The following is an 11,755-nucleotide window of genomic DNA, read 5'->3' on the forward strand; positions in this document are numbered from 1 at the left end:
GTAAATGAAATATTTGGATAAAACTGCCACAAAACTCATGGTGTGTTGCAGTGAAAATAAACTGATCGTTTTAAACAGATTGAAAATGTAATGGTTTAATTATCATAGTATACACTATTCAGGGCCAGTGTGTGTGTGTGTGTGTGTGTGTGTGTGTGTGTGTGTGTGAATGTGAACATGCAGTTTTCCTCACTATTTTCTTGAAACAAATGAGTTGTTCAGGTCCACTTGTTTTTTATTCTTCATTGGAATGTAAACTAACAACATGAGGCATAAATGATGTGCTACAAAGAGAAAATACTAATTTTTAATTCCCATAATTTAGTTGATGTTTACTATTTCAATATTTATGTAAGATGGTACATGAAACATTTCTAATATTTATACATAATATCTGTATTTCTGTCATTTACATTATATAGCTTCTGCAAAAACAGTAAGTGGCAATACTGTATTCTCTTCTAATAGTTGACTGTTCTCCTTTCAATGGCAGTATTCGTATTATAGATGGAATCTGGAAACTACACAGTGGTGACAGAATTGATTCTTTTGGGGTTTGCAGAGGATGCTACGGTCCGTGCCATTTTATTTGTTGTGTTTCTAATAATCTACTCTGTCACCTTAATAGGCAATATGAGTATAATCATGCTAATCAGAAGAAGTTCTCAGCTTCACACGCCCATGTACCTTTTCCTCAGCCATTTGGCATTTGTAGACATTGGGTACTCCTCATCAGTCACGCCCATTATGCTGAAGGGCTTTCTCAGGAAAGAAATATCTATCCTTGTGGCTGGCTGTGTGACTCAACTCTATTTTGCAGTGACATTTGGATCAGTTGAGTGCTTCCTGCTGGCTGCCATGGCCTATGACCGCTATGTAGCTATCTGCTCACCTCTGCTCTATGCCACACAGATGTCCTCCACAGTTTGTATTCTCCTAGTGGGAGCTTCCTACCTAGGTGGATGTGTGAATGCTTGGACATTTACTGGATGTTTATTAAATCTGTCTTTTTGTAGACCAAATAAAGTTAATCACTTTTTTTGTGACTATTCACCACTGTTGAAGATTTCATGTTCTCATGGATTTTCTTCTGAAGTCATTCCAGCAATCTCTTCAGGCTCAATCATTGTGGTAACTGTGTTTATCATTGCACTGTCTTATGTTTACATCCTTGTATCAATCCTGAAGATGCGGTCCCCTGAGGGCCGCCAGAAGGCCTTCTCAACCTGCACCTCCCACCTCACTGCTGTCACTCTGTTCTATGGAACCATCACATTCATTTATGTGATGCCCAAATCCAGTTACTCCACAGACCAAAACAAGGTGGTGTCTGTATTCTACACAGTGGTAATCCCAATGTTGAACCCCATCATCTATAGCCTCAGAAACAAGGATGTTAAAGAGGCTATGAAAAAATTGATGGCTGACACACACTGGTAGACATCATACCTGCAATTTTAAACAGTGTAATAAGCTCTGAACTTCCAAATGAATGGATGATATACTATGGAAATTTAAAACTGTATTTATGATCTTTTAGACATAAATTTTATCACTTTACTATCAAGATCTTCATCATAAAAATAGTGGATTCACTCTAATGTGGCAATATTTAGCAAATTTCTCATTGCTTTATCCTGTCATCAGTCACCATTTTCTGAGTCTATACATACAAGTCTCTCATATAAGTTCTATTTCTTTTGAGTGAAGCCTTTATATTTCAAACTGGAGAACGATTTGGAATACTTTGAATAAGAATGGAATTGCTATATAAGATCTTAACCTGAAAGAAATTATCTTCTGCATTATAGAAATCTAGGGTTGAAAACAGTGGTATATGTAGTAGAAAACTTGTGATATCAGCAGGATTCTTCATTTGATTCCTCATCCAGCCAACTCCAGACCTCACTCATATTCTCCCTCACCTATTAGCTCTTCCTACTTAGAAACCTGTTAAACTCAATACATAAAAGACATCCTATTGGAGATAATTTAGGTTCTCTCATGCCTTTGGAGATGAAGATGTAGTAATTCAGAGTTCTTGTTATAGTCCTGGGATACACTGTGAATTTCTGTCATATCTTTTGAATAATATATTTCTTTGATGTCTCTGAAACTGGAAATTCTTAGTGTTTTACACCTAATTCTAATAGTGTCATAATACTAAAAATTGTTATCCTGAATCAGACTAATTTTCCATTTAATGATTTAAATTTTTTATGCTTTAATTTACACATTTGCTCTTTCCTGTCTTCTGTATGAATAACTTTTCATTAAAAAGCATACCTTTTTAATGATTATCTTTGTCATTAAAATGTTAGTGAACATCAGATTAATATTCATATGTGCTATATTATAAGATTTTTTTTAAATTAGCTAATAGAAACACATACTATACTTGGCTTGGGCCAAAAGTCTAAACCAAGATCATGCTTTCTATTATATTTCCAGCAGTGTTTCTTCAATCTTAAAGTCCTACTTTGAATTCTTTAGTCACTAGATTAAGCAGCACCCAAATCTTTGCACCTCTGTATCAGTCAAGTTAATTGAGAGATTGGTTGAAGTTTCTTAAATTCTATTTCTCTAGAATTTGCTAATAATGCTTCAATTGTGAATTATATGATTAAATTTTTCACAGAGTGACTAGGAGCTTTAACTGAAAGTTCGTCTTTGTTGAAATTGCCTTCTTCATGAAGTATGAGAGGTGCATATTAAGGACTAAACACTAAATACATATATAAATGCTGCACAAATATCATTACACAGTCAAGGAAACACCTTGCCATATCAAGAGAAGAAAAGATGCTATTCTGTAGCTTAGATGTTCTTTAGTGATCAGAAATTTGCTGATTTACTTTTATGAAGACACATTTTTACCAGAGTTTAACAATAATAAGTAAGAAAGGATAACAATGAAGATGGTTTTCTTGGGGGTTTTAAATGTTTTTAAAAGAAGATACATTCCATATGCAACATTAAAACTCTTATTCTCTATCACTCAAAACACAATAACACACACACACACACACACACACACACACAGAGTAATCCTGTAAGAATACAACCCTTCCAAATTTCAGCACATTTGCACAATTATTATTTTTTTACGTGGATGTGTGTGTGAGATATACATGAACACATGTATGTTCACATGCATGAGGTTGACAATTGTGTTTTCTTTAGGTGCTCTTCCTTTTGTCTTTTGAGGCAGTGCCCCTTTTTAAACTCAAAGCTCACCAAGATGACACCTTGATAATGTCTCTATAAGATCAGGCTGTGGGCCATTCCATAGAGCATTTTCCTAATTAGTGATTGATGAGGCGGGTTTCAGCCCATTGCGGGTGGTGCCACATCTAGACTAGTAATACTGCATTCACTAAGAAAAGAAAGGAAAACAATTTACATGTTTAGTTTAGGGAAGGATCTGTCATAAATATGTTCAGAAGTGGATACATGACATATATGTTATTTCCAGAGTTGAACTTTGGCTTAATGTCCAGGTGCTAAATCAAAAATTAACAAATGGGACCTCATGAAACTGCAAATCCTTTGTAAGGCAAACGGCATTGTCAATAAGACAAATGGGCAGCCTAAAGATTGGGAAAAGATCTTCAACATACCTATGTCTGACAGAGGGCTAATTTACAACATTTACATAGAACTCAATTAGACACAAACAATGCAAATAACCTAATTAAAAATGGGGTACAGAACTAAACAGAGAATTCTCAACGAAGTAAATGTTCAAAGTCCTTAGTCTTAACAGAAATGACAATCAAATAACTATGAGGTTTTATCTCATACCCATTAGAGTGGTTAAGAACAAAAACTCAAGTGATAATACATGCTGACACTCTTCCATTACTGATAGAAGTGTAAACTTGTATAACACCTTTGGAAATGAATTTGATGTTCGCTCAGAAAACTTGGAATAGTTCTCCCTCAAGACCCAGTTATACCACTCCTGGGAATATACCTAAAAGATGATCTGCATATCACAATGACACTTGTTCAACTATGTTCATACCACTTTTATTTCTAATATCCAGAAACTATGAACAACCTAGATGTCCTTCAACTGAAGAATCAATAAAGAAAATGCATTATATCTACATAATGGAATGGTATTCAGCTAATAAAACCAGGATATCATGAATTTTGCAGGCAAATGGGTAGAATTAAAAAAATTTAAATCATAAGTGAGGTAACCCATCTCCAAAATGATATGAATGATGTGAACTTACTTATAAGTGGATATTAGCCATAAAATACAAGTACCATGTTACCTCCACAGACCCAAAGAAGCTAAACAAGAAGGAAGGTCAAAGCAAGGAAGATTTAATTTTACATATAGGTGGGGAGGATAGGCATAAGAAGCAGATGGAGGGAGAGAACAGGGAGGCAGGAGGATGGGAAGGTGAATGGGGGATTCAGGATAAGGTTTGAGGAAAGACAAGAGAGATGACCATGAAAATGAATGGAAATCTGCAATTTCAGGGGGTTAAGAGGTGGGAGGCCTGAAACTCAGAGGAGTGATAGTGACATTAACAGACTCACTAAATTTCAAACCCAAACTTACCCTGTCTACAAGTAGCACCAGACCTGAGGAAGAGAGCAGAGACCAAGTGAAAGGCAAACTGATGATGAACCCAACTTGAGACCTATCCCATGGGCAAGCGCCAATCACTAACATCCGCAGCCAAAAACTGGATAGAGCTTGGGGGCTCTTATGCAAGGAAGAATTATAGGCCTTCTAAGGGGATAGTAACTTTCCAGGAAGTTCAGCCAGAGTTTCAACTAAGGTCTATTGGGACTCTCAGAGTCTGAACCACTGAGATGGTTTGCATAAGCTTAGCCAAGAGAGTGGCACTATTAGAAGGTGTAGCCTTGTTGGAGGAAGTGTGTCACTGTGCAGGTGGGCTTAGAGACCCTCCTCTTAGCTACCTGACAATATGAGATTGTTCCTGGCTTCCTTCCTGTAAAGATGTAGAACTCAGCTCCTCCTGCACCATGCCTGCCTGGATGCTGCTATGCTGCCATGCTCCTGCCTTGATGATAATGGACTGAATCTCTGAACCAATATGCCAGCCCCAAACAAATGTGGTCCTTTATAAAACTTACATTGGTCATAGTGCCTATTCACAGCAATAAGACCCTAACTATTATAGAAGTTGGTACCAGGGACTGGGGTATTGCTGTGATAAGCCTTACCATGGTTTTGTTGGAAGAATGTGGATTTTCAGACTTTGGATTTGGAAAGCAGTGGAATGCTTTAAATGGGGCTTAATGGACTAACTTAGTAGGAATGAGAAAGTCTTTGCTACTGAGAGTGATTTGAATCATGCTGGTGGGGCCCAAGAGATTTCAGAGGAGAAGAATTTTGGTTTGTATTGTAAAGACTGCTTTTGTGATATTTTGGTGCTTTTTGCCCTTGTCTGAAGAGTCTCCCTGACACTAAAGTGAAAAGGCTCAGATTAATTAAATTGGCAAAGGAAGTCTCAGAAATGCCTGTCATAGATTTTGTTCTCTGGGTAAGTCTCATGAAGAGCATTTTAATGAAAGAAGGGAAGTTGAGAAAGGAAAAACACAAAATATATGGCTTGAGTGGTAAAGAGACATGCAGAAGTGAAATGGAGCTGAATCCTGTGTTCAAGGATATTAAAATGGAGCAAGATCCCACCCAGTTAAGTTAGCTCCAGGCAACTAAGTGCAAACATTTAATCTCAGGACACACTCATACAGATCTCTAAATTCAAGGTCAATCAACAGAGCAAGGTCCAGGACAGCCAACTCTAGACAGTAAAGAAGTTAGAAAAGAGGAAGCTAGTAATAATGCAATAGAACAAGGGGGCCATGTTTAAGCTCCTGCAAGCAGCACAACTCAGCAACTTCAGTGTTTCTGGCTTTATATTCTCAAAAGGAGGAAGCTACTGGTGCAATTGATGCATTTTTCCAAAGACATAAGTTGAAAATATTTCCCGAGACATTGCCCTGACCTGAAGGGACCAATCAACAGTTCTCTGCACCTAAATCCCGTGGGAGGGAGAGCTAAACCTTCAGAGGGGCAGACACGCCTGGGAAGCCAGAAGAGACTACACTCTGCCCACATTTCTGACTCCAGAGGAAAACACCTAATGCCATCTGGGACCCCCGGCACACAGGGGCTCCCAGAAAAGGTAGTGCAGGTCCTCCTGGTTGCCACCCTCACGGAGAGCTCAAAAGCAACCACCCATGAGCAAACTTGAGTCCTGGGACCACAGGTAAAACCAACTTTTCTGCTCCAAGCGACCTGCCTGGTGGTCTAAGGACACACAGAGGCAAAATTCCTCTGGGACCGGACACTTCCGGTTTCTAGCTCGAGCCCCAACCTCGCTGATCCCAGCCCTCAGCTCATTGCTCCCAAACCCCTTGGGAGAGAGAGTTCACCGCCTGGACAAGTGGGCACTCCTGAGACTGCAGAGCGGGAGAGACCACCAATACTGCCCACCCCTGCCCACATCCCTGGCCCAAGAGGAAACTATATAGGGCCTCTAGGAACCTAAAGATAGGGGCACTGGAGCTGCAGGTGCCCCACGCTCCAGACACCGCTGGACCTGAAGTGACCGATCAACATTTCTCTGCACCCAAATCCCGTGGAAGGAGAACTAAACCTTCAGAGGAGCAGACATGCCTGGGAAGCCAGAAAAGACTACACTCTGCCCACATTTCTGACTCCAGAAGAAAACACCTAACACCATCTGGTACCCTGGTGCACGGTGCACGGGGGCTCCCGGAAAAGGCAATGCAGGCCCTCCTGGTTGCCACCCTCAGGGAGAGCTCAAAAGCAGTCCCCCGTGAGAAACTTGAGACATAAAGAACTCCCTTAGAGAAACGAAGGAAAACATAAATAAACAAGTAGAAGCCTTTAGAGAGGAATCACAAAAATCCCTGAAAGAATTCCAGGAAAACACAATCAAACAGGTGAAGGAATTAAAAATGGAAATAGAAGCAATAAAGAAAGCACAAAGGGAAAAAACCCTGGATATAGAAAACCAAAGGGAGGTGTTTACCAGAAGTCCCACACCCGCGGATCCCGGCCCACAGCAGCTCTCTGCTCCAAAACCTTTGGGAGAGACCTCACCACCTGGCCAGGTGGGCACTCCCGAGGCTGCAGAGCGGAGGAGACCACCAACACTGCCCACCCCTGCCCACATCCCTGGCCCAAGAGGAAACTGTATAAGGCCTCTGGGTTCCCGTAGGGGAGGGCCCAGGAGCCGCAGGACCCCTGCGCCTGAGACACCACCGGAACCTAAAGGAAACAGACCGGATAAACAGTTCTCTGCACCCAAATCCCGTGGGAGGGAGAGCTAAACCTTCAGAGAGGCAGACACGCCTGGGAAACCAGAAGAGACTGCACTCTGCACACACATCTCGGACGCCAGAGGAAAACACCAAACGCCATCTGGAACCCTAGTGCACTGAAGCTCCCGGAAAGGGCGGCGCAGATCTTCCTGGTTGCTGCCGCCACAGAGAGCTCTTGCGCAGCACCCCGCGAGCGAACTTGAGCCTCGGGACCACAGGTAAGACCAACTTTTCTGCTGCAAGTGACTGCCTGGTGAACTCAAGACACAGGCCCACAGGAACGGCTGAAGACCTGTAGAGAGGAAAAACTACCCGCCCGAAAGCAGAACACTCTGTCCCCATAACTGGCTGAAAGAAAACAGGAAAACAGGTCTACAGCACTCCTGACACACAGGTTTATAGGACAGTCTAGCCACTGTCAGAAATAGCAGAACAAAGTAACAATAGAGATAATCTGATGGCGAGAGGCAAGCACAGGAACCCAAGCAACAGAAACCAAGACTGCATGGCATCATCGGAGCCCAATTCTCCCACCAAAATAAACATGGAATATCCAAACACACCAGAAAAGCAAGATCTAGTTTCAAAATCATATTTGATCATGATGCTGGAGGACTTCAAGAAAGACGTGAAGAACTCCCTTATAGAAACACAGGAAAACATTAATAAACAAGTAGAAGCCTACAGAGAGGAATCACAAAAATCACTGAAAGAATTCCAGGAAAACACAATCAAACAGTTGAAGGAATTAAAAATGGAAATAGAAGCAATCAAGAAAGAACACATGGAAACAACCCTGGATATAGAAAACCAAAAGAAGAGACAAGGAGCTGTAGATACAAGCTTCACCAACAGAATACAAGAGATGGAAGAGAGAATCTCGGGAGCAGAAGATTCCATAGAAATCATTGACTCAACTGTCAAAGATAATGTGAAGCAGAAAAAGCTACTGGTCCAAAACATACAGGAAATTCAGGACTCAATGAGATGATCAAACCTAAGGATAATAGGTATAGAAGAGAGCGAAGACTCCCAGCTCAAAGGACCAGTAAATATCTTCAACAAAATCATAGAAGAAAACTTCCCTAACCTAAAAAAAGAGATACCCATAGGCATACAAGAAGCCTACAGAACTCCAAATAGATTGGACCAGAAAAGAAACACCTCCCGTCACATAATAGTCAAAACACCAAACGCACAAAATAAAGAAAGAATAGTAAAAGCAGTAAGGGAAAAAGGTCAAGTAACATATAAAGGCAGACCTATCAGAATCACACCAGACTTTTCGCCAGAAACTATGAAGGCCAGAAGATCCTGGACAGATGTCATACAGACCCTAAGAGAACACAAATGCCAGCCCAGGTTACTGTATCCTGCAAAACTCTCAATTAACATAGATGGAGAAACCAAGATATTCCATGACAAAACCAAATTTACAAAATATCTTTCTACAAATCCAGCACTACAAAGGATAATAAATGGTAAAGCCCAACATAAGGAGGCAAGCTATACCCTAGAAGAAGCAAGAAACTAATCATCTTGGCAACAAAACAAAGAGAAGAAAAGCACACAAACATAACCTCACAGTCAAATATGAATATAACAGGAAGCAATAATCACTATTCCTTAATATCTCTCAACATCAATGGCCTCAACTCCCCCAATAAAAAGACATAGATTAACAAACTGGATACGCAACGAGGACCCTGCATTCTGCTGCCTACAGGAAACACACCTCAGAGACAAAGACAGACACTACCTCAAAGTAAAAGGCTGGGAAACAACTTTCCAAGCAAATGGTCAGAAGAAGCAAGCTGGAGTAGCCATTCTAATATCAAATAAAATCAATTTTCAACTAAAAGTCATCAAAAAAGATAAGGAAGGACACTTCAAATTCATCAAAGGAAAAATCCACCAAGATGAACTCTCAATCCTAAATATCTATGCCCCAAATACAAGGGCACCTACATATGTAAAAGAAACCTTACTAAAGCTCAAAACACACATTGCACCTCACACAATAATAGTGGGAGATTTCAACACCCCACTCTCATCAATGGACAGATCATGGAAACAGAAATTAAACAGAGACGTAGACAGACTAAGAGAAGTCATGAGCCAAATGGACTTAACGGATATTTATAGAACATTCTATCCTAAAGCAAAAGGATATACATTCTTCTCAGCTCCTCATGGTACTTTCTCCAAAATTGACCATATAATTGGTCAAAAAACGGGCCTCAACAGGTACAGAAACATAGAAATAATCCCATGCGTAGTATCAGACCACCACGGCCTAAAACTGGTCTTCAATAACAATAAGGGAAGAATGCCCACATATACGTGGAAATTGAAAAATGCTCTACTCAATGATAACCTGGTCAAGGAAGAAATAAAGAAAGAAATTAAAAACTTTTTAGAATTTAATGAAAATGAAGGTAAAACATACCCAAACTTATGGGACACAATGAAAGCTGTGCTAAGAGGAAAACTCATAGCGCTGAGTGCCTGCAGAGAGAAACAGGAAAGAGCATATGTCAGCAGCTTGACAGCACACCTAAAAGCTCTAGAGCAAAAAGAAGCAAATATACACAGGAGGAGTAGAAGGCAGGAAATAATCAAACTCAGAGCTGAAATCAACCAAGTAGAAACAAAAAGGACCATAGAATGAATCAACAGAACCAAAAGTTGGTTCTTTGAGAAAATCAACAAGATAGATAAACCCTTAGCCAGACTAATGAGAGGACACACAGAGTGTGTCCAAATTAACAAAATCAGAAATGAAAAGGGAGACATAACTACAGATTGAGAGGAAATTCAAAAAATCATCAGATCTTACTATAAAAGCCTATATTCAACAAAACTTGAAAATCTACAGGAAATGGACAATTTCCTAGACAGATACCAGGTACCGAAGTTAAATCAGGAACAGATAAACCAATTAAACAACCCCATAACTCCTAAGGAAATAGAAGTCGTCATTAAAGGTCTCCCAACCAAAAAAAGCCCAGGTCCAGACGGGTTTAGTGCAGAATTCTATCAAACCTTCATAGAAGACCTCATACCAATATTATCCAAATTATTCCACAAAATTGAAATAGATGGATCACTCCCGAATTCCTTCTATGAAGCCACAATTACTCTTATACCTAAACCACACAAAGACCCAACAAAAAAAGAGAACTTCAGAACAATTTCCCTTATGAAATCGACGCAAAAATACTCAATAAAATTCTGGCAAACCGAATCCAAGAGCAGATCAAAACAATCATCCACCATGATCAAGTAGGCTTCATCCCAGGCATGCGGGGATGGTTTAATATACGGAAAACCATCAATGTGATCCATTATATAAACAAACTGAAAGAACAAAACCACATGATCATTTCATTAGATGCTGAGAAAGCATTTGACAAAATTCAACACCCCTTCATGATAAAAGTCCTGGAAAGAATAGGAATTCAAGGCCCATACCTAAACATAGTAAAAGCCATATACAGCAAACCAGTTGCTAACATTAAACTAAATGGAGAGAAACTTGAAGCAATCCCACTAAAATCAGGGACTAGACAAGGCTGCCCACTCTCTCCCTACTTATTCAATATAGTTCTTGAAGTTCTAGCCAGAGCAATCAGACAACAAAAGGAGGTGAAGGGGATACAGATCAGAAAAGAAGAAGTCAAAATATCACTATTTGCAGATGATATGATAGTTTATTTAAGTGATCCCAAAAGTTCCACCAGAGAACTACTAAAGCTGATAAACAACTTCAGCAAAGTGGCTGGGTATAAAATTAACTCAAATAAATCAGTAGCCTTCCTCTACACAAAAGAGAAACAAGTTGAGAAAGAAATTAGGGAAACGACACCCTTCATAATAGACCCAAATAATATAAAGTACCTCAGTGTGACTTTAACCAAGCAAGTAAAAGATCTGTACAATAAGAACTTCAAGACACTGAAGAAAGAAATTGAAGAAGACCTCAGAAGATGGAAAGATCTCCCATGCTCATGGATTGGCAGGACTAATATAGTAAAAATGGCCATTTTACCAAAAGCGATCTACAGATTCAATGCAATCCCCATCAAAATACTAATCCAATTCTTCAAAGAGTTAGACAGAACAATTTGCAAATTCATCTGGAATTACAAAAAACCCAGGATAGCTAAAACTATCCTCAACAATAAAAGGACTTCAGGGGGAATCACTATCCCTGAACTCAAGCAGTATTACAGAGCAATAGTGATAAAACCTTCATGGTATTGGTACAGAGACAGGCAGAGAGACCAATGGAATAGAATTGAAGACCCAGAAATGAACCCACACACCTATGGTCACTTGATTTTTGACAAAGGAGCCAAAACCATCCAATGGAAAAAAGATAGCATTTTCAGCAAATGGTGCTGGTTCAACT

General features: G+C 39.8%; 1 protein-coding gene across 1 annotated transcript; it reads left to right on the top strand.

The window, feature by feature from the left end:
- The first annotated feature begins 507 nt into the window (after positions 1-507).
- On the top strand, positions 508-1,440 carry Or5p80 (olfactory receptor family 5 subfamily P member 80). The gene has a single exon (NM_001409148.1). It carries the CDS (start codon positions 508-510, stop codon positions 1,438-1,440), a length of 933 nt encoding a protein of 310 aa, NP_001396077.1.
- Positions 1,441-11,755: the final 10,315 nt, after the last annotated feature.

Source organism: Rattus norvegicus, chromosome 1 (genome assembly GCF_036323735.1).
Source record: "Rattus norvegicus strain BN/NHsdMcwi chromosome 1, GRCr8, whole genome shotgun sequence".
In the NCBI taxonomy this organism is placed as follows: Eukaryota; Metazoa; Chordata; class Mammalia; order Rodentia; family Muridae; genus Rattus; species Rattus norvegicus.

Coding starts and splice junctions, on each gene's coding strand:
- Or5p80 (NM_001409148.1), top strand. CDS start 508: ATGGAATCTGGAAACTACACAGTGGTGACAGAATTGATTCTTTTGGGG.